Here is a 24,056-nt window from a genome sequence, read left to right on the forward strand (position 1 = left end):
TAGCACAGTCTGGTAAGTAATACTTCAATATAGATAAATGACTATACTAGTTATCTCAAAAGAAAAGTGAAACTAAAATTTCCATCACTAAAAGATAGTTAAATCATAATAGAAACATGCAAAATGTATTAAGCAAGAGAAAAATAATTCAAGATGCTATTGTAATGCCGGCCATTCATAAAAGTTGTCACATTTTTGCCTGATCCCACACCAGACTTTTATGTACATTTAAATGCAGAGCACTAGAGCGTCTCCAAGAACAACATTTTATGAAAGCAATCTGAAAGCACGGATGAGCGATTAGAGCGAGCCTTTATTTATTGCCACATAAAGATTAGATTTGTGCTTCCTTGTCTGTCATCTTGTATCTCTTCACCCTTTTTGTCATCTTCTTGCTTTTAAGGTACGAATTCTGTGAGAACTCTCAGAATTCCCTGAAGGGTTCAGTGGATCTGTTGAACCAGGGACAGGACATCCCGGCTGAGGTGGTGCCAGAGTATGATAAAGAGTACCTGCAGTCCTCGCTGGCTGCTGAAGACCATGGAGTGGATGACATTTTACCTTTCAAAGTTTCATTTGGCAGTGTGGATGAACTAAACGCCACTGTTGATGAACCCGCAGTAAAAGTGGCACCGGAAGAAACAAAAATTCTAGAGTTAAACCAAGAAAAGCACGAGTGTGTCAAGGCTCCCTCTTCTGTCAATGTAGTAGCCAGCAGGCCGGAAATCCGCAACACGCCACAGCTGTCCCTAAGAAGGGCGAGCTCCTCGGACGGCTCTTTACCTGTCAGCTCAAGTCTTCCAGTAAGTGCTGCACATTCAGGTTAGACCTGTGCTGCTCGGTTGGTACTGGGGCTCATTCAGAAGTGAAGGTCTAACAGTTACTTGACTTGATTGGCAGATCTCTTATGTGAGGGTGAGTTGGCTGCAGCTTTCGTTTTGGAGATGTGACAGATAACATGACCAGCTCAAACTGGCATAGAGTCAGGGTTCTATTCCTAGGACAGGACCTTTTGTGGTTCATAGGTTTGCTATAACCAGCTGGTTTGGTGTGCCAGTAGGCCCTGCATTTGACTGACCTGTCCCTACGGCTGTTGCCTCTGTTGGTTCTGGGGTCTGACGACCTGGTGATCCTGAACTGAGTAACCAAGTTAATAAATGGGTGAGGAGTTCAAACTGTTACTGTCTGCACAGATTAACACAGCAGATGCTTTTTCCTCAATGAAGAATATTTAGAAGTCGTGTTATGCGTTGGGTGGCATAGTTGGCACTGGTGCCTCAGAAATTCATCATTCTGGTTTTGAATCCCATTGCTAGTGTGCAGTTTGCATGTTCTCCTCAACTCTATGGATAAATTGGTGACACTATGTCAGCTGAGTGTGTGTGTGTGTGTGCCTTGTGATGACCTGTCATCCATTGTTCATTGTAGTTGTATCACCCTATTCCCAGAACTTCTGGGATAGTCTCCGCTCCCTATAACCCTGAATTGGGTTGAGTGTTTGAGAATGCATGCATGTACCCATTTATTACCCTCTGAAAATGAAAAAGTTTAATTCCTAATAAAGCTGACGTGCTTCCGTATCTTTTCAGAAAAGCAGAAGCTGGATTTCTGAAGATGATATCTATAAACCTTCTCCTGAGGAGAAAACCACTGAGAAGCTGGCAGTGCTCAGTAGTAGCAGCAGCAATGAAGGAAGTGAAGGAGTGCCCCTAAATTTGGATCCTGCACGTGGCAGCAGCAGCAGTGCCAACAGTAAACTAGCCACATCTCCAGAGCCCAAGCTCTTTAGGGTTGTTCACCGCCGGCAGATTGGTAAGTCATGGCTGTTTGTTCCTCTTCAGAGGTTTTTCTGTTAAACTTTTGTCGCTGAAAGTCTCTGAGAGCTCAGGTTCAACATCCCTGGGGGTGTTTATCACGCTGAAGGTGGTGTGAAAGCTGAGCTTTGTATCGCCAAATCCTCTTACGGTTTTTAAATTTATTGTCTTTGCCATCTTGTATTGCCTTGTATTGCTCAGGAATAGCAGAGCCCCTGTAGTATGGGCCCAGTCAAGGCAGGGGTCGCAGACGCATGGGGGGCGGTAACAGGACAGGGTAGGGACAGTCACAGCCCTGGTGATAGTGACACTAGACGCCACGACAGTGTAGTAACTTGTATACCATTATAGGAACATCGTCAGGGATGGAAGGAAACTGGACAAGACTAGCAGACCCTCTAATGAAAAGACAGACTTGCTTTGTAAGACTTAGTGATGGCACTAGAGTGCAGGGACAGTAGTGACTAATTGTCATGAGGATGGCGTAATAATAATATGGTAATATTCTGTACTTTGGGGGGGAAAGCAAAGATAATGCTTTAGAACTTGGTACAGGTTAAATATAGTAATGACAACATCTGAGGAACTGACTGCTCAGCTAGCCTGAGGGACTGACATGAAAGGCCTGTAATAGACCAGCGTTCCCAATAATGAAAATGATATGGTAAAATTTATGAAGTCTCTTCCCCCAGGACGGAAAGCCTGGGCTCGAATGGGGGCTGGACTGGAGAACTCAGTTGAGGCCGAATAGGATTGGTATGAAGTAGGGAGTTGTTTTATTGTGTCGGTCCTGGAGGTACATCATGTTAGGGGGGACTAAGATGAAGACCGAGGTAACAAAGAAGCCATTTTTTTTACTCCATAGAGGAGGAGAAGACCATCTCTTTTTTCGGTGACCATATTCAAACAGGCCCTGCCACCTGGTTTTGTGAGATGGTATGTTGGATCAAACTTCAGGCCGGACTATAACATTGAGCCACCTGGTAGTTTGTACAAGAGAAACGGATTATTATCCAAGTTGTATTGTTATTTTGCCAGCCCTCATTTGAACTGTGTTTCTGTTTTGGGCATATTATCTATCACACAGAATGACTAAATGTATATTAAATGTCAGTCTTACCACTCTCTCCAATTGCCTGTACAGTGTAGATAGATAGATAGATAGATGTGAAAGGCACTATATGATGGATGGATGGATAGATAGATAGATGTGAAAGGCACAATTAGAGGAAGAACAGGAGCCAACCCTGGACAGGACACCAGTCCATCACAGGGCACAGTCGGGGCACACATGCAGCAGATTAAACAAAAGAATTACGGCCATCTGAGCAAAACTGAAGAGTTGAGAAGTACCTACACATTAGTGTGGATGCACTTAAACCTCGACATCATTCATTATCTCGGCTTGCAGCAAACACTGTGACTGAAAAACAAAGTCAGCCTTTAGAACTCCCGGTCACATGCTGAGTCAGGCATTGTGACAGACTGAAATGGCAAATGTGAGGCCACGACACACACTGCAGAGTCAACTGACCGCTCCTTCATCAACCTCACGCTGTTAACCCTTCAAATCCTGGAGACTATGGAAATCAAGCCTACCAGGCTGTTACACCTTGAAGCAGAGTGTTGAACTCCGGGCCTGGAGGGCCGCAGTGGCTGCAGGTTTTCATTCTAACCCTTTACCTAATCAGTGACCAGTTATCACTGCTAATTAACTTGGAAATAGAAATTAATTTGAATGGTCTTATTTTTAAGGAGATAGATAGATAGATAGATAGATAGATAGATAGATAGATAAAAGGCACTATATGATAGATACTGTAGATACTTTATTAACACTAGAATTACCAGAGCCTACGAAAAAACTCGTAAATCCGTCCCACCTTAAATCGCGTCTTAAAGCCGTTTGCACATCTCCGCCAGTCTTTTGTCATCTAAATGTGCTGATAAACAAAAGCTTCTAGCAGCCAGCTATTCCATCCCCCTACCGACTTAGCATGAACTCCTAGCTAATGCCTTGCCTTGATTTGATTATTTGGGATTGAAGTGGAGTTTTACAGTGGAAATAATTCGAGCGTTATTTGGAATACACGCATTTCATGTGTGTCCCGTTTCTACAGTATAGTAGTAGTCTGTGCAAACATATTTTTAAAACAGAAACGTTTTTCATATTCTAAAAGTAAATGACAAAATGTAGGCATAAACTATATAACGTATGAAGCCTGAAGTCCATATATCAAAGAAACACTTTCACAAAAGGTACAAATAAGAGAACACGTGCGCTTTTCTTCAAAAGTATAACTGCACAAAAAAAAAGCCGCGTTAGCATGCCACATTGACACTTTTACTACGACTGCCGTGGTGGCGTAATGGTATCAGCTTCTGACTGGGGATCAGAGGGTGGCGAGTTCGATCCCGCATGGCTCTTATTCTTACATTTTTAGAATAACAACATAAATTTCTTTTCAGTCTGTAACAGCCGGTGTAACTTATCATACTGGTAAAGGTTAGCTTTTTTTTTTTTTTTTTTAATTCACTTTTCATTCCCGCAGTCGATGCATACTAACGCCCCCCCCCCCAAAAGGGTTCTGACACATAAACGCTGGCGAAGCTGCCTTCCTTCGTATCTCACCGTCACTTGATTTTCTTTTTATTCGGTTTTATTGAGTGTTCCTGCCAGTCCCCACATGTTGCTGTATGCTGTTTCTTTTGTACTCCAGGACATGCAGAGGAGAGAATGATTTCACATTATTTATGCTGTTTTCACATAAAGACTGCAGTATACTCGTGACTGCATTCTCGTACCAATGCACTTTTTCCATCACCTTTTCCTGTAAGAAGCAATGTACTCACTTCTCTCTATGCTGTGGTTTCTATTACACACCTGAAAGAGACAATATATGTGAAAACTTCATCGCACTAATGCAATATTGTTTGAAAACGAACAGTGTCAGATCAGGTGTGAAAATTTTATGTGAGATACGAAGAAGGCAGCTTCGCCAGCGTTTATGTATCAGAACCCTTTTGGGGGGGGGGGGGGGCGTTAGTATGCATCGACTGCGAGAATGAAAAGTGAATTAAACAAAAAAAAAAAAAAAAAAAGCTAACCTTTACCAGTATCTCACATAACATTTTCACACCTGATCTGACGCTGTTCGTTTTCAAATAATATTGCATTAGTGCGATGAAGTTTTCACATATATTGTCTCTTTCAGGTGTGTAATAGAAACCACAGCATAGAGAGAAGTGAGTACATTGCTTCTTACATGAAAAGGTGATGGAAAAAGTGCATTGGTACGAGAATGCAGTCACGAGTATACTGCAGTCTTTATGTGAAAACAGCATAAATAATGTGAAATCATTCTCTCCTCTGCATGTCCTGGAGTACAAAAGAAACAGCATACAGCAACATGTGGGGACTGGCAGGAACACTCAATAAAACCGAATAAAAAGAAAATCAAGTGACGGTGAGATACGAAGGAAGGCAGCTTTGCCAGCGTTTATGTGTCAGAACCCTTTTGGGGGGGGGGGGGGGCGTTAGTATGCATCAACTGCGGGAATGAAAAGTGAATTTAAAAAAAAAAAAAAAAGCTAACCTTTACCAGTATGATAAGTTACACCGGCTGTTACAGACTGAAAAGAAATTTATGTTGTTATTCTAAAAATGTAAGAATAAGAGCCATGCGGGATCGAACTCGCTACCCTCTGATCCCCAGTCATGAGCTGATACCATTACGCCACCGCAGCAGTTGTAGTAAGAATGTCAATGTGGCATGCTAACGCGGCTTTTTTTTTTGTGCAGTTATACTTTTGAAGAAAAGCGCACGTGTTCTCTTATTTGTACCTTTTGTGAAAGTGTTTCTTTGATATATGGACTTCAGGCTTCATACGTTATATAGTTTATGCCTACATTTTGTCATTTACTATTAGAATATGAAAAACGTTTCTGTTTTAAAAATGTGTTTGCACAGACTACTACTATACTGTAGAAACGGGACACACATGAAATGCGTGTATTCCAAATAACGCTCGAATTATTTCCACTGTAAAACTCCACTTCAATCCCAAATAATCAAATCAAGGCAAGGCATGAGCTAGGAGTTCATGCTAAGTCAGTGGGGGGATGGAATAGCTGGCTGCTAGAAGCTTTTGTTTATCAGCACATTTAGATGACAAAAGACTGGCGGAGATGTGCAAACGGCTTTAAGACGCGATTTAAGGTGGGACGGATTTACGAGTTTTTTCGTAGGCTCTGGTAATTCTAGTGTTAATCCCAAGGGGAAATTCACATACTCCAGCAGCAGCATACTGATAAAGAACAATATTAAAGAGTGATAACAATGCAGGTATAACAGACAATATCTTTGAATAATGTTAACGTTTACCCCCTGGTGGAACCCAAGAGTCGCATAGTGTGGGGAGAGGAACGATCTCCTCAGTCAGTGCAGCAGGACGGTGACAGCAGTCTGTCACTGAAGCTGCTCCTCTGTCTGGAGATGATCCTGTTCAGTGGATGCAGTGGATTCTCCATGATTGACAGGAGTCTGCTCAGCGCCCGTCTCTCTGCCATAGATATCAAACTGTCCAGCTCCGTGCATACAATAGAGCTGCCTTCCTCACCAGTTTGTCCAGGCGTGAGGCGTCCCTCTTCTTTATACTGCCTTCCCAGCACACCACTGCATAGAAGAGGGTGCTCACCACAACCGTCTGATAGAACATCTGCAGCATCTTATTGCAGATGTTGAAGGACGCCAGCCTTCTAAGGAAGTATAGTCGGCTCTGTCCTCTCTTGCACAGAGCATCAGTATTGGCAATCCTGTCCAATTTATCATCTAGTGTGTGTGTATATACATTGTGGTCAGTAAAGGGGTACCTTGGAACCCCGAGCCCGCGACACAACTGCACATCCACCATTCCCGGTCTCCTATAACCTTTTGTTTTGAAGATTTTACTTTCAGTGCACACAGATAAGTCCCAGTTCACCCCACTTTCCTTTCCATAATTCTCTTTCTCCTAAATCTCCACCTGCAAATGTTGTTGTTCTCCTCCTCATGACTCTGACACCTGAGTGAGATGAGAGGAGTCCGTTTATGCTGGACCTCGGAATACCTCCAGTTCCTGGTGTATCGGGAAAGCATACAGTCCTGGAAGGCCATCTCTGTCCCCATTCACCCATCTTATAGTCCTCTTTGGGAAAGGGAATCACCTCACGGTCGGGATCTCAGTCATGTGCTGCCACCCATTGCAGTATGTGTTTGAGGGGGTACCCAAAAATAACCAGAATTTAAAAAAATATATATTTTAATAATTTTTTCATACTTTAACTTTAGTCTTCTTCAAAGTACTCTCCATGAGAATGACTGCACTTGTCCCAATGGTTATCCCAAATTTTTGGAATCGCTGAAGAGGAACGTCGTCCAAGGCCAGCAGCCATTTTTCTTTGACTTCCTCCACGGTACAAAAACACTTCCCTCTGAGTTCTTCTTTCATAAGTGGGAACAAGAAAATGTCACACGGAGCAAAGATCAGGCGACTAGGGAAGGTGGCAAGAACTCCCAAGACACACAAATCAATTCGGAAATCTCTTCAATAGTCTTGACGACGAACTTCGTAAAATCGCATTTGCGAACTTTTTCAAGATTTTCATCATTCCTAATTGTGGAAGGTCAGCCAGATCTCAGTTGGTGTTCAGGTGACATTTCCCCTCGTTTGAAACGCGAAAACCAGTCGTAGACCTGCGTTTTACTAAAAGCTTCCTCCTTAAAAGCGGCTTCAAGCATCACTACAGTTTCATCAGCTGTGTTCCCTAAAAGAAAAAAAAATTTAACGCAGACTCCCCGTTCTTTATGATCACCCATTACAAAAATCACAGAACACGATTAAGAAGCACCAAGAAAAACGGCACGGAATGGCGTACAAACAACACAGAACAATGCCACTTGGCAGACTGGCACAGAATACTATAAGTGTGCCACACCTAGCAGCGATATCCGCAACTACGTCGAGATTGCGCACCAGGTGCAGATTCCAGTTATTTTTGGGTACCTCCTCGTATGTGTACCTTTTTAAGTGCTGTCTACCCACGTGCAGTAATCTCATTTTGGGTCTTGAGTCGAGACACAGTAGAGGCCAACGTAGCACCTGGTGTAATGTTTGAAAAAGAAGGCTCTTTACAAAAATCAGTTGGCGTACTTCCAGTGAGACAGAGTGGTAGTATGGGCGCACTCCTCTCGCCTCTTCTCTTGCCGCTATGGGTGAGACCAAGTGAGAGCCCAGGGTGCCATGCCCTCACTGCTTCGTGCATCATTACATGCTGTAGTGGATAAAGCAGAGCGAGAGATCAAGAGAGGGCCCATTTGGCACACTACAACATCATAAAGTGTAGCCCTCCATACTCCAGCAGTTTTAATTTTTTTTGTATTCTTTCCCTTCTTTTTTATGTTTTTCTTCCTCTTGTGTATTAACTCTTTGAGGGCTGAATATTTTTTCCAAAGAACGGTTTTCTGAAAAGCAAAGCACACAAAGCAATCGTTTCACACATAAATCAACATAAAACGTCTGTTGCTACGTGCTGCGGCTGCTGTTGGCGCATGTTTGGCATCTCTGGCGGCAGTGGCGCTTCGATGGTCAGCAGGAATGCACAGTGGGCTGGCTGTCTTCGCACAGCAGGTGGGTGGCGATGGTGGCAGTGTGACGCAATCTGGTTTGTACCTCTTGTCATCATCATAAGTGGTGGTCTTCAAAGGCGAACGCTGCCGTAGGCGCATCAGCTACACGAAAGTGTTCAGCACCACGATCAGCTGGGGACCGATCAGATGATGCCTGTACCTCACTTTCATTTTCAATATCAATCTCCAGACCACTTGCATCAGACGTGGAGTCTGACAAGTCAGAGGCCTATTCAACGAAATTACGTGAAACATCCATGGAGTATTTTGCTTTGCACATTCACTTTGGTCTCTCGCCAGATGTCAATGCCATTGTAGAGGTTGTTTGCTCTTCACTACTCACGCACGGCAAGGGAATCGAGGTCAAATCAACAAACCTATGCAACTGTCCTTCTAGCAAAAAGAGTCAAACTAAAATGTAAGGGGCGAGTTTCGTCACAGTTTACAGCTGATTATTGTCCTCTACCCCTGAATTTGGACAAAAGTCGACCTCAGCCCTGAAAGAGTTAAACTGTGTAGAAGGGGAGCCTGAGCTGACCTGCTTGGCCTGCTTGCCACCAGGACCCTCGCCAGGTTTCAGAAGTTAAGAGTTGATGCATTAAACCTGCGTGAACTCCAGTTGAGTTTCTATCCCTCTGCCACTAAGTTACAGGGTCTGAACGTTCGCACCAGATAAGCAGACTCAGCCCACTGCTTTAATCGGCGTCACCAAGCGCATTGTCAAATGAAGAAGCGTGGGCCGCCTGACTGTCATATACACACAAACGCTCCTTTGTTGCCCTTGTTCATTTCCTAGCCAATTTTTGATGACTCGTTTGTATTGTCGACACTCAGCTCGTTGAATTTTCAGACTCTCTCATTTATTAATACAGTCGCATGTGACGAGAAGTGAGCATCCGTAGTGTTTGTGGTTCCTCATTGGCAGTTTTCTTTTCTGCCAGTCGCAACAGAAGGACAGCTAAAGACGCGGCACAGGACTGAGGGAGTGCAGCCAACGCTTTGAAGAGTGTCACACTGATCTGTGCGGTTTATTCCAAACTCAGTACTTTATGGCCACGCAAATCAGCCAGAACCTGACAAGGAGATGGGATGTCACAAATGGCAGATGACTCAGGTTGGCTATTTAAAAGGTGCCCATGTGCCCTGTTTGGGGATGAGCAATGTATGCCCAGGGGCCACTGTCTGCAGAAGCCATGAGTGATTAGAGCAGGAGCACAAAAGGTGCTATTTGGGTCCTAGAAGAGCACAATTCAGGTGGCAATTGCCCATACCTGTAAAGCTCATGGAGTACACAAAATGTGTGAGTGTTTATAATGGAGAGGAACCATCTAGAAGCCAAAAGCCGACCAAATGCCACCTTACACTCTGCCGAACTGGGTGTACATTCATCAGCATTCTCCACTGAAGAATTGGATGATGACTGCACTGTTCCAATGGCTACTGTTTGGCCTGGATATGTATAAATTTTATACATATGATCATGATCTAAATTAGAAAACGCGACTCATCTGACCAGCCATCTTCTTCCATTGCTCCATGGCCAGGTTCTGACGCTCGCATGCACACATTGCACATTGCAGGATGTTTCTGAGGAGGACAGGGGATTAGCATGAGCACTCTGACCAGTCTGGGGGTACACAGCAAACTGTGATGCACTTTTGTGTTCTCATATCTTTCTGTCATGGACAGCATGAGGTTTTTCAGCCATTTGTGCTCCAGTAGCTCTTCTGTGGGATCTATATTACTAAACCACAGTTTAATTTATGCACGGGCGCACCGAAACGCATGCGCACTGCGCTCAAACGCAGTGGCTTCCCACAGTCAGTAGGTGGCGCCCACTTCAGACGCACCAGAAGCAAACACGTCACGGCTCCACAATGAAAGCTCAACTAACGGAAATACAAAACGAGCCCGTATGGATAAACACAATGAACGAACGCAACAATGATGAACGAAGGCGCCCACACAAAGAAACCGCTGTAGTACAAATGTGCCGTGGCACCCCAGAGTCAAACGAAGCGGCTTCCCAGAGTCAGTAGGTGGCGTAACGGAAATACAAAACGTCCCGTATGGATAAACACAATGAACGAACGCGCCCACAACGCGCTTCGCCAGTATGGATAAACACAATGAACGAAGGCGCCCACACAAAGAAACCGCTGTAGTACAAATATGTGTAGTTAATTAAATGAAACCTTTTCCATGGCTACGACCTGTGAAATACACCTGAGGTAACGCGTGCACGCCAGGTTGTACCAGATGAGTCACGGCTCCAAAAGGAGCCCGCTTTAGTACAAATATATTTATTTAATTTAATGAACTTTCTCAGGATGCACCCACCCTCCATGATCTATCATCCCTCCACATATCGGAGGGAACAACAACTGATTGCCATTCTTGGATTTGCGATTCTTTCGAGAATCGCGGGCTTGCTGGTCAGACCAGATTGGCCAGCCTTCGCTCCCCACGCACGTTTTTGAGCCTTGGGCACCCATGACTCTGTCGCTGGTTTCCTTCTTTGGACCACTAGATGGTAGGTCCTGACCACCCCACAAGACCTGCTGTTTTTTTGGAGATGCTCTGACTCAGTTGTCTAACCATCACAATGTGGCCCTTGTCAAAGTCGCTCAGATCGTCACATTTGGCCGACACATAACCTTGAAGAACCGACTGTTCACTTGAAAATAAATGCCACCCCTTGACAGGTGTCATTGTGACCAGATAATCAATAGTATTTGTCACTTTTAACATTGTGGCTGATCGGAGTGCATGTGCAGCCTTACATGCAACCTCCCCATGTATTGGAACGTTAGACATCAACGTCTTTATGATTCGCTGTGTTGCTCTGTGCTAGTTCTTGAATTTGCACAGTTTTTATTCCTGCCAGTTGCCATGCCACGTTACAGATGAAGAGAAGACATTTTAGGGGCAGAGCGTACTTGGTTTGACTTTGTTACAAAAGAAAAATGACAAATTGCTCACGGCGGGTGGTAGACGAAAAAGTTCCAACATCTGACCTTATGATCCAGGGATTTTCCTTCTGTTGTTTTGTCAGTGTATCGGTACTGCACCTTACTCATGGGGGGGGGGGGTCTCAGAAACCTGTAAAGAGTGTGTGTGTGTGTGTTTAGCTGCACTTTGTTCTTTTAAAGCTTGATAGAATAAGAAATGAGATTATTTACGAGACGTGCCAGTCAAGGCCTCTCAGGAGAGATTCAGTGCACCCAAGAATCGTTTAAAGTTTTGTGACGCCTCTCTGCCCAACACCTCCACATACTGGGCGCAGCTTGCCACTGTAGTCCTCCTCCTCTCCCTTTAGATGGTCAGCCTCTGCCAGGTGGGCTTGAAAGGATGGCTGTAAAGAAATGTCAGGGGTGTTAGAAGGGGATTCCTCCTTAATTTTGAATGGCTGTCCGGTTTTAAAAGCAGTGGATTTGAAATGAAAAAAAAAAACCAGTCGGCTCATCTCTTCTGTACTTTCCACGCAGTATGACCACCTTTATTGAAAAGCCCCTTTAATGCGTAAAAGAGAATTTTAAATGCAACTCAAGTCATTTTCTAACCCACCAGAAGAAACTGCAAGTCATTTGTTTGCTGCCTTCAAGTGCACTGCGAACAAACTGTGAATTCCCCTCTTTCTGGATGAAGTCAGTCTTTTTATTTTCCCTTCATTCTGAATTTAAGTGCCCTTTGCTTTGTGTTTTTTATTTCATTCTCATCCTTCTGTGGAACTGGAATGCCAGGTAGGTCTGTGGAAATGAAACAAGTCGAAAATGGATCTCTGTAGAAGACGCCTGCCCCTTTATGCACTTTCAGCTCCACTTGCAGTTTTAATGCATCAAGTGACAGTTTTATGTCATCAACGAGGATGTCATTTGCGTTTCTCTTCACGTGGGCTTTTCTGTTTTTGTGCCATTCTGCCATCCCTCTTTAAGGCATTTTAGTGTCTAGAGGGATGGAGCCAATCACAATGGCAGGGACACAAGGCAGGAGGAACACATCCAGAAGGGGCACACCGGCCCACCACACATACAGTATACTTGAGCATACGCTCACACTGGACCACTGTCCCGTTTTAATTAAGAGAACAAAACGGGCAAACTCGCATGAGAAATACGGCCAGGCAAGCATGGGGTTCTTACAAAAGAGAAGAGACGTGCAAGAAAAAAAATCCTTCAAATAACAAAAGAGAACGCAGAACTTGCAGATGTCAGAGAGCCATAAGGCAAAAAAGGCCCACTGAGATTCTTCATGTATTTAACAATAGGCTGGCAGTGTGGCATAGTGGTTAAGGCTTTGGCCTGCAAACCCTGAGGTTGGAGGTTCAAATCCCACTTCTAAAACCATGTGACTCTGAGCACATCACTTCACCTGCCTGAGCTCCAACTGGAACAGAAAAGGAAATGTAACCAAATGCATCTCAAATGTTTTATTTAATGTTTAAAGACGTCAGCCAAATAATAAGTAGTTGCAGTAATCTTTATATATAATAAGCTACCGTGGCTGTCCGTTTATCTGTCCTGGATTTTAAGTCACCTGTAGCTTGCAAACCGTTTGACCTATCCATCCATTATCCAACCCGCTATATCCTAACTACAGGGTCACGGGGGTCCGCTGGAGCCAATCCCAGCCAACACAGGGCACAAGGCAGGAAACAAACCCCGGTCAGGGCGCCAGCCCACCGCAGGGCACACACACACACCCACACACCAAGGACAATTTCGAATTGCCAATGCATCTAACCTGCATGTCTTTGGACTGTGGGAGGAAACCCACGCAGACACGGGGAGAACATGCAAACTCCACGCAGGGAAAACCTGGGAAGCGAACCCAGGTCTCCTTACTACGAGGCAGCAGTGCCGCCACCCGTTTGACCTATTGACTTGAAATTTGGTACACACACACAGAAAGGCAAACAGGATCACTGAAGACCTCAGCCATCCTGCACAACCGCTTTTCTTACTTCTCTTGTTTTGTTCCCTTCATCACTTCATTTTGAGCTACACATTAGGTCTCTGTCCAAAATTTCATTCTATCATCTCCGTCACAATACTCAACTCTGTCCATTGTTGTCCTGTACTGATGCTCAGACTCTGGTTCATTGTTTCATAACGTCTCGTAATGATTACTGTAATTCCGTCTTCATCGGCCTCCCTGCAAAATCTACACACAGGCTACAATACATTCAGACCTCCGCAGCTACACAAACAAAGCGTTCTGCTCACATCTCCCCTGTTCTCACCCAACTGCACTGGTTACTGATTCCATCAAGTGTTAAATTCAAGGTTCTGCTTCTCACCTTCAATGCCCTTTATTAAGTTGCCCCCCCCCCCACCTCACTCAGCTCCTAGCTCCATACACTCCTTGTCGCTCTCTCAGGTCCTCGACTAGTCATCTCCTTACTGTCCCATGCACAGCAGACTCCCAGCTCCTTCAGTGTTACGACCCCTCTTCCTCAGTTTCTCCAAGTTTGCGCCTCTTTCTCCACCTGAAAACTTTCCTCTTGGATGAACTTTTGTGTTCTGATCTCTCCAGAGATGTTCAATCAGATTCAAGTCTGGGCTCTGGCTGGGCCACTCAAGGACATTCACAGAGTTGTCCTGAAGCCACTCCTTTGATATCTTGGCTGTGTGCTTAGGGTCGTTGACCTGCTAAAAAGATGAACCGTCGCCCCAGTCTGAGGTCAAGAGCTCTCTGGAGCAGGTTTTCATCCAGGATGTCTCTGTACATTGCTGCAGTCATCTTTCCCTTTATCCTGACTAGTCTCCCAGTTCCCCACAGCATGATGCTGCCACCACCATGCTTCACTGTAGGGATGGTATTGGCCTGGTGATGAGCGGTGCCTGGTTTCCTCCAAACGTGACTCCTGGCATTCACACCAAAGAGTTCAATCTTTGTCTCGTCAGACCAGAGAATTTTCTTTCTCATGGTCTGAGAGTCCTTCAGGTGCCTTTTGGCAAACTCCAGGCGGGCTGCCATGTGCCTTTTACTAAGGAGTGGCTTCCGTCTGGCCACTCTACCATACAGACCTGATTGGTGGATTGTTGCAGAGATGGTTGTCCTTCTGGAAGGTTCTCCTCTCTCCACAGAGGACCTCTGGAGCTCTGACAGTGAGCATTGGGTTCTTGGTCACCTCCCTGCCTAGGGCCCTTCTCCCCCGATGGCTCAGTTTAGATGGACGGCCAGCTCTAGGAAGAATCCTGGGGCCTCATGTATAACGCCGTGCGTAGAACTCGCACTATAACATGGCATAAGCACAAAAGCGGGAATGTGCGTATGCACAGAAAAATCCAGATGCAGGAATCTGTGCATATGCAAACTTTCACGTTCTTGCGCTACATAAATCCCGATCAGTGTGAAAAGTAACGCACGTGCATGCGCCTTCTGTCCCACCCCAACTCCTCCCAGAATTAATCCTCTTTGAATATGCAAATCAATATAAATAGCCCTTAATCTCAGCCTTCTGTGAAAAGACAATGGGAAAAGCACAGGGGAAAATATAAGAATTTCAGCGAATACCAAGTGGAGAGGCAAAGGAAAAACATACAATTTGTTGGTTTAAAAAGTGGTATAATCAACAAAAGGAAGTTAATCGAGTGACATAGTGTGTCGCACAGTCCCCGAAATAAAAAAGAAGTTACCACATATCAAAGTCGCCATGAAAAGGCGACTCGTAGCGGATCGTCTGACTGTCATATGAAAGCTTATAGGCACACAGTGGAGAAAAAAGCACGAAATGTCAACTTTAATCTCGAAATTTCCACTTTAATCACATAGTTTGTCATTAAAGTAGAACATAATAAACTTCATCTTAAAAATCGTTCATTTTACTAGTTTCTCAAATCCCATCGTAACTAAAGTAGCACATTAAATGCTTTGTTCTGTGTTTGATCTTCTACGTGTGTGAATCACTACGTGCTTCCGTTTTTTCTCTTTCTCCAACAAGACACAGAATCCATTACATTCGTGATATTACAGCTCTCTGAATAATTAAAATACTGAGATGTATACGAGATATCTTTTTCATGATGATAGGAATGAAAGCATGTTATTAAACATGGGAACACGGTGGCGTAGTGCTTGTTCATGTCTCACGCAAGAGGCTTGCTGCGCCATGCGCGACCTTTGATGAAATAATTTATTACAGAAGTACTGTCTCTTTCAAACATACTAACCTCCAATTCCTGTCCTTACTTTTTTTTCTCCAAATACTCAATCGCCACACAATCAGCTCTGTAATAAACGTTAAGTCATCTGTAAGCTTAGAATGCCGATTCTTCAAAACATTTCAATGTTCCTTAAAAATCTTCGTAGTACGTGTTTAATTATTCTATCTGTCTATCCTTCCAGTGTCGCGTCAGCACCAGCAAGAATACAACGCAAGGCAGGAACAATCCTTGAACTAGCTAGCGCTGCGGCACCGTGTCCTTACATGTTTAATTATTAACAACACAGATTATTTAAATGAAGTTAAAGTTTTATCTGTATACTGTAATCAACATATTTTGCTGCACTTCATCTTAAAAATGATATCGTCATCATACGTGCTTTATAAAGTGGCGCAGGTTGTGCAATATTATAACTGTAGTGCAAGTTTACAGTGGGGTTAATTGTACTTATAAGTACAAACAGCTCTACAAGGAGCACTTGATTGAGTGCGTTTATAGTTCTTGGGATGAAACTTTCTGAACCACGAGGTCTGTACAGGAAAGGCTCTGAAGCATTTTGCCGTGGCTGACGCAGCGTGTGCTTGACACTGTATTCCTGATAATTCTCTTTCCGATCAGCTGCTGCTGTGATTCCCCACTCAGATACAGTGATATAAATACTCCGAGTGGTGCAGTGAGAGTAATATGGAAAAAGACGATCCGCTGTAGCAACCCTTATCGGGATCAGCTGAAAGAAGAAGATGCAGTGAGAGTAACAACGCTAAAGCAGTTATGGTATTTGGAATACTATGGCTATTCCCTGGACCATTGTATTGCTGCAGGTTAACTACAACTAGGGGGCTCCGCCCCCTGCTCGCTTCGCTCGCCAACCCCTGGTGTTGGGAATGACAAAGAGCGTGATGTATGAATGAGATATAGAATAGTGTGACGGTGTAGATGATGCAAATAGAAAGCAAACAATAAAGTGTGTGGCACAGTGTAAAGGTTTATTGGAAAATTTCTTTGTACACGCCGTTTAAGTGTAAAAGGTAATTCCAGGTCAGAACTTGTAAGGTCAATGAAGATGGTCATTATCGTGATCAGAGTCAACTTTGTCAGAGCTTAGAAAGAGTTGTGTCTCTCCAGGAAGTAATGGAATGACTTGGGTATTTATGTTTTCCACATTAATATTTTTTGGACATAATATAGTGCGTTGTGTTAAAAGGGGCATTTGGTCTAATGAGATTGCTGTTCCAAATCTCTCTGTAACTAAGTCGTCGCAGATAAAGGCTTGAGGAATTGTAATAATATGTGGCTGAAGTCCATCTGTATTGGTGAGTGTACCATCTCTCAGTTGTAATAAGCAATTGTTATGATCTGGTTCTGGACATCGTATCTTTTTTACTAACTGTATCTTTTGAAAGCAATGCCAATTGTCTGCGTATTTTAAGGTGCACTGAACAATAGCTGAGTGCATGGCATCTGGAAGAATAGCTAATCACTGTTTACAATCTCTTCCTAATAAAAGTACCTTTCCTCCAAATCGAATATTATTATTCATAAACGTTTGTAGAAGTTTATGAATGGTGTTGAGTAAGTGACTTCATGCCATTGTACATTCATCAATAAACAACATTTTTTGAAGACGGATGTCACGTGCAGTGCCACCGTTAATGTTCATAGTGGATTCCGATTTGTAGGATCTAATGCAGTTGATAAAGATTTCACTTTCAGGTACATCGTCAGTTAGAATCTTCTGTAGATATTCAGTATATGAATGTAAAGAAGGCAGTCTAATTTGACCCTTTTGACAACAACGTGTAAATGTATTACTTGTATTGCCAGTTGTTTCTTCAGGGAAGTGAACTGAATGACAATGATTGCAAATGACATTCATTAATCCGAATGAATTTTCCCGGTGTATGTTTTGCTTGTGCCGTTTGAGAGGCGCGTTGTTGCATATGTAGTATTTGGGACGTGTTGTTTTGGAGCTGTAATCGATTTGCCTGTGCTGTGTGAGACGCCCGTTGTAGCCTTCCTTGCCGTTAACGTATGTCTGAGACGTGAGGTGTTTCGTTTTGAATCCGTGCCTGTTGCGATGCAGCACTTTGATTGATAGTTTGCGTCATGTGGATCCAGGATGTAGATTTGTGCATATTTGCGTTGTTGATTTGTTTCAGGGTGCACTGTTCCAATGCGATGCAGTATTTGTGCACATATGGGAAAGCAGTATGGGCCATTGCCTTTTGGTGGCCTGATATTTACTAAAAGCAAATGAACTATTGTAGGATCTAACGCAGTTCATAAAGTTTTTACTTTTAGGTACATCGTTAGTTAGAAGCTTTAGTTGAGCTTTGCGTTTTTGGAGTCGAGACATTTTTTCTTTTAGAAATATGGATAAGTAATAAGGAGTATTGCACTCACTGTTAATATGGAGACTTTTCTGCGGTTGAACGGTTAATAGTGCCTTATTGTAATGAGATCCACCTATGCTGCATAGCCGTCTATTTTGTTGTTTCTTTCGTGTTCGTGTGTTTGTTCCTGTTATCCTTTCCTTTTCGTTTTGTACCCGTGACCGTGTATTCATGACTTGTTTCTTTCTCAGCATCTGAAATATGGATAAGTAATAAGGAGGGTCGCAGTCACTGTTAATATGTTTCCTTTTCTGCAGTTGAACGGTTAATAGTGCTTTATTGTAAGGAGATCCACCAATGCTGACACCTATGCTGTCTAGTGTGAAGGTGCTGACGTTCACTTTAGAATATGTGGCTTTGGGTGTCACTTCTTATGGATGTGTGTGTGTGTGTGTGTGTGTGTGTGTGGGGGGGGGGGATTGTTGAGGATTGTTGTTGCGCGAGCGTCTTCTTTCTTTTTGTGTTCCTGTGTCTTGTTGAATCCCCCTCTTTGTGTGTGTCCCGTCCCTCGCTTGTAGGGTCTGTGGGGTGGTTTTGTGTTCTTTTTTTTGTGTTCCATGGGCTTGTTGAATCCCCCTCTTAGTGTGTGTCCCGTCCGGTGCCTGTGGGGGGGGGGGGGTGCCTTGCTGTTGTGCGCGAGCCTCTTTTTTTTTTTTTTTTTTTTTCCAGGTCTAGTTTCGTGTGCAATGTGTTTCGTGCTTTTCCTGCGTTTGACTTTGCGCCTCATTTCTCCTTTTTGTATGTGCTCAGTCCTTTTTTCTGTGGTCTTGTCCGCCACTCGCGGCCCCTCATCCGCCTTTGTCGCCCTCTTTTCTCCGCCTTTCTCCGACTCTCGCGGACTCTTTTTGCGCCTGCGCCTCTCGCGGCCCCTCATCCGCCTCTCTCGCCCTCTTTTGTCCGCCTTTCTCGGCTCCTCAGCCGACTCTCGCGGACTCTTTTTGCGCCTGCGCAGTACGTCTTTTTGCAGCTACGGCCCATGGCCGGATGTGCCTGCGTCCATCATCCGGTTTAGCATTCTCGGTTAGTAATATGGATCAGATGCATTACACTAATAAACAATATGCAGTTAGTTTCAGTGTATTTATAAAGCCGCGTCAGGAATGTGGGTCTAAGAAAGAAAGGGTGACCACACAGGAACAGTAGCACTGCTTTGACGCTGGGTGCCGCCAGTCTGCAAAACCGAGTGGAGAAATTGCTTACGCCAGGGTAAGAGGTACCGTGGAAATGTGTGTGGCTTTATGCCACATTTAGGTTTTATACATCACAATTTGAGCGTGGAAACATTTGTACGCAACATTTCTGTGCGTACGCACCGTTTATACATGAGGTCCCTGGTGTTTTCGAACTTCTTCTACTTACGGATGATGGAGGCCACTGTGCTCATTGGGACCTTCAAAGCAGCAGAAATTTTTCTGTAACCTTCCCTCAGATTTGTGCCTCGAGACAATCCTGTCTCGGAGGTCTACAGACAATTCCTTTGACCTCATGCTTGGTTTGTGCTCTGACATGAACTGTCAACTGTGGGACCTTCTATAGACAGGTGTGTGCCTTTCCAAATCATGTCCAGTCAACTGAATTTACCACAGGTGGACTCCAATGAAGCTGCAGAAACATCTCATGGATGATCAGGGGAAACAGGATGCACCTGAGCTCAATTTTGAGCTTCATGGCAAAGGCTGTGAATACTTATGTACATGTGCTTTCTCAATTTTTTTATTTTTAATAAATTTGCAAAAATCTCAAGTAAACTTTTTTCATGTTGTCATTATGGGTGTTGTGTGTAGAATTCTGAGGAAAAAAAATGAATTTAATCCATTTTGGAATAAGGCTGCAACATAACAAAATGTGGAAAAAGTGATGAAGCGCTGTGAATACTTTCTGGATGCACTGTATATGTGAAGCGATGTTGGGTGTGTGAAAGGTGCTCTGTAAATGCAACTTACTATTATTATTATTATTATTCTCTGTACCATTGGCACTCATGCCGGTCAATTCAAGGACAGTTTCTACTGATTGGTCATAAGGCTACTGAACAGCCAATCATAGGAGCAAACTCTCTGGCATCACATGTTTCTGTGTGTATGTGTGTGTGTGTGTCTACAATAGCATTTTCTGGAAGTGATTTATTTACCAATATTTTAGCCAAAATGCATAAGTTTGCGATGTGAGCGTATAGCTAGATGCCTGACGTGTTTGAATTATGCGTGTAATTGGACTTTTTAATTGTCATTCATCTGGTGACTCTTCCTATGAAGTCAGTAGACGGATTGGGAGAAAAAGAGTCATGAGGTTGATGGAAATGGATGTGTGGCACTCCTGATATCTGCAAAAGGACGAAGGTCCAAGTCTTTAAAGTCCTGGTGCTCCCTGTTTGAGAGACATGGACACTAACCAGTGACCTGAGATGATGACCTTCGTGTGTGTCTGTCCGGAGAATCCTTAGATACCACTGGTTTGACTTTGTGTTGCTCATGGAGTCCCAAATAAGGCACATGACCTGCATTGTGAGGGAGCGTCAGTTACGGCACTACGGCCATGTGGTGTGATTACCCGAGGGTGATCCGGTTTACAGGATCCTCATTGTTGGGGATCCGAGTGGCTGGTCCAGGCCAAGGGGGTCACCCACATAACACCTGGCTGCGGCAGATAGAGGGTCACTCCGGAGGGTTAGACTGGACCACGTGTCTGCCTGGGGGGTTGCCAACCAGAATCCTGAGCTGTTTCATCGTGTGGTAGGTGTGGCAACACACTGTACCAGTGTATGCTCCCCAGGTTGACTTGACTTGACTCCAAATGATTCGGAAAGTAATTGATACGCTAAAATATTTTGAGGTGGGGTATTTCATTTTTCTACCCCCAGTATGACATTGTGGGATGATGTTCACTTGTGATGTAAACTGCATTTTGTTGTTTGGTTCAAATAATTCTCTATTTCTATAAATGGCTACTTCCATCTTTTTCTTGAGTTAGAGGGTCAGTGACTTATTTGGGGTCAGTTGTAGAGATTTAACCACTGGCAGGGAGGCAGCGTCTTCAAGGAACACAATGATTTCTGTTGCTTTTCTCTCTTTCCAGGACTGTCCAATCCATTCCGTGGACTCCTTAAGCTTGGCAATTTAGAGCGGAGAGGGGCGGTGGGAATCTGGAAGGAGTTTTACTGCGAGCTGTCGCCATTCGAGTTCCGTCTATACCTGAACGACGACGAGCGGACTTGTGCGGAAAACTGCTCGCTTTTACGGTGCGAGTCAGTGGTGCTGGCCGGCAATGATGGCCGCTTTGAGGTCGCCTTCTCCAGTAAGAGGCTGTACCTGCGGGCCCCCTCTAAAGACGAGGCCGAAGACTGGGTGGATCGTCTAAAGGAGGCTTTCTTGAAGTGTCGTCCTCAGCAGCAGGAGGAGCACTGGGAGATCCTTACAGTCCCAGCTTCCAGTAAACCTCTCGGCAGTGCAGAAAATGGCCTGCCATCTTCTCATCAGCCAAGCTGTACACAAGAAGTTAAGCCAGAGCTTGTCTTGGACTGGACGCGCCACACCCAACCGGAGCAGGATGCCATCAAGGAGTCTGTCCTGTACATCTTCAGAGATAACACATGGCTCCCCTTTGTGTTTTCCTTGTCTTTGGAAGCTTTGAAATGTTTTAAACTCACAGAGCAGAAAAAACATCTACAGGAGAAGTACCTGATTGAGAAAATCCGAGATGTCGTGCCAGACATGTCCCTTGGCGGGCCGTCGTTTTTTAAAATTTTAACTTCAAAGGCCACCTTAAAGTTGCAAGCGGAGAACCAGCGGGAGGCAAAGTCTTGGCGGGAGCTGATCCGGGGCACGATAACCGCGTACCTGGAAACGGCTGAGGATGCCCTGTCACCAGGGGGAGGAGATGGGAATCTGCACAGGCTTGTCCAGTACAGCCTGAAGGAGAACAGCGCCTTCCTGCAGCATCTCGACAGCGTCCCAGTGCAGAGGGGTCTGGACGCACAGAATTTCAAGTGTGCCGGTAACGTATACTGCTGCCATAACTGCTGTGCCATTAGGGTGCCATCTAGTGGGGAACCTTGCCAGGCATGACGAGCAGGCATGAGACAATACACTTGACCTACCATACAAATCGTATTGTGATTCCAGCGTCACAATACTCTCTTGGGCTGAAGTTTTTGTAAATGAAGTTTAGTGCACATTACTAGACATTCATAAATAAGTTCAGGACGCACATGCACAAATGGTAATGCCAGATATTTGTAAGGTTTTTTTTATTATTTTTATTAAAATCGATGGTCTCTTGGTGTGCTTCTGAAAATGATGACAATCTAAGACTTCAGCTGCAGTGCCCTGAAGAGCACGTAAAAGCAACAAACTAGCGAAGTAGGCAGGATGCTGGATACGATGGAGGGTCCCGCATCTTTGGTGAAAGAGAAACAAAAATAGGCTGGCAGTGCCCTGCGCCCCCGCGCCACACACAGCACAATTTTCTCCCAGCGTTTGTGTCTGGTTTCCAGAGAGATCGGAACCACATACCATGTTGCCATGGTGCAGGGTGATTAGCACGTCCAGGTAATATACTCATTGTCCTCTGTCCATGGGACAAAGAAACTTGTTTTGGTTTTTTTTTAATTAAAAAAAAAAAAAAATTATTTCAAGAAAGTAAAATAGTATACAATCGAGCAAAAATAACAAATCACAACAAATAACTTCAAAACTTAACAAAGCAAGTTAAAGAGATGGAGCCAGGAGCACAGGAAAAATAAAAATCCACAAAGGGAAAAACATCCTTTTTCCTCTGAATGAGTGCTTATTGCAGTTTGGTTTTTTTTTCCCCTCCATGTTTTTTTAAAAAAGGTTTTGGGCAGATCCTCTTAAGTGAGAATGTGATTTTTTTTTTTTTTTTCCGGTTTCAGATAATGCAGAACATCCGCCCACTGACTAATGCTGAGTTCCATTTGAAATGGGAGATCTGAGTTTTTAATTGTAACGTCCGTCCCCCTTAAGTCAGATTTTCAACTCAGAAGTTCAGAGCCGGTCTGTTAAATACTGTGTTATCGTGCTGTTACCCTCTGACTTCCCTTACTTGCTTTCTTGTTGGATCTAGATGTATTTTGTAGGGGTAAGTGAACTCGTCAGGTTCATTACTGGATTGGTCTCCTCTCACACCTTCAGATTAACACACACAGGCCCTGACCATACAAGCGCCATATGAATAACACATGCACTGCCCGTTATTCCCTAGCAATTCAAGAGACTAACTTATCATTGGCACGAACAACACGCAGTGTCTTAGATATATCTCAGACCTAAATATTAAATCAGTATCTCCAAGTATATATTTAAATACTCAAAGGCTCAACATCTTTGGCTATAGGCCATTTACCAACCAATGATGTCTGTCTTGTACCGCCTACACCTTGCAGTTCAGACAACTTCTGACTTCTCCAGGTGCTCTTAATATTTACTTTATTACTTTAATCACTCTAGATTTAAAGTATAGAAATTTAAAAGCAATGTGGTATTTATTAAAGAATAATAATGCCAGTAGAAGAAAGTATAAAAGAAAATATAGATAGCAAAGTCTTGGGGGGGGGGGGGGGGTGTTTGTGTGTGTATATAGATAGATATATATATATATATATATATATATATATATATATATATATATATATATATATATACACACACAAGAGAACTATTCACAAGTGAACAACTTAATGGATTTAGAGGGGGGCGGGACCCTCCTCACTGATGTGCCAGCCTCGGCGTGTTCCTTACCACCGCTTAGCTAATGAACGAGAGAACTACTTAACGGATTTAGATTGTTTTTTTTCTAAAATTTGCTTGAACATTCTGGTTGATTTTATGACTTCTCTCATCGCATTAAGAATCATAGTTTGCTTGCAGGAGTGATATATTCATGTGAATCCGAGAGAGAGACTGCAGGCTGAGGGGAGGAGGAAACGTGACGTCAGGAGTCGGGAGCTGGGTGGGGCCCTCCTCACTGTCTTGTTTCACTACTACACGGACGAAG

At 43.9% G+C, this 24,056-nt stretch overlaps 1 protein-coding gene across 4 annotated transcripts in view; it reads left to right on the plus strand.

The window, feature by feature from the left end:
* The window catches only part of plekhm1 (pleckstrin homology domain containing, family M (with RUN domain) member 1), a 350,418-nt gene that overhangs the window by 55,602 nt on the left and 270,760 nt on the right, over positions 1-24,056 (plus strand). For all 4 annotated transcript variants that reach the window (XR_007933443.1, XM_028818598.2, XM_028818599.2 and 1 more), the window contains exons 5-7: positions 404-803; positions 1,590-1,812; positions 21,120-22,037. Coding sequence is in view for 3 of the 4 variants with exons in the window: in XM_028818598.2 (XP_028674431.1) it covers positions 404-803; positions 1,590-1,812; positions 21,120-22,037 (1,541 nt within the window). In the remaining variant the exon portion in view is untranslated. The remainder of the gene's footprint in view (positions 1-403; positions 804-1,589; positions 1,813-21,119; positions 22,038-24,056) is intronic.

The sequence above is a fragment of the Erpetoichthys calabaricus genome, chromosome 14, assembly GCF_900747795.2.
Source record: "Erpetoichthys calabaricus chromosome 14, fErpCal1.3, whole genome shotgun sequence".
Taxonomy (NCBI): domain Eukaryota; kingdom Metazoa; phylum Chordata; class Cladistia; order Polypteriformes; family Polypteridae; genus Erpetoichthys; species Erpetoichthys calabaricus.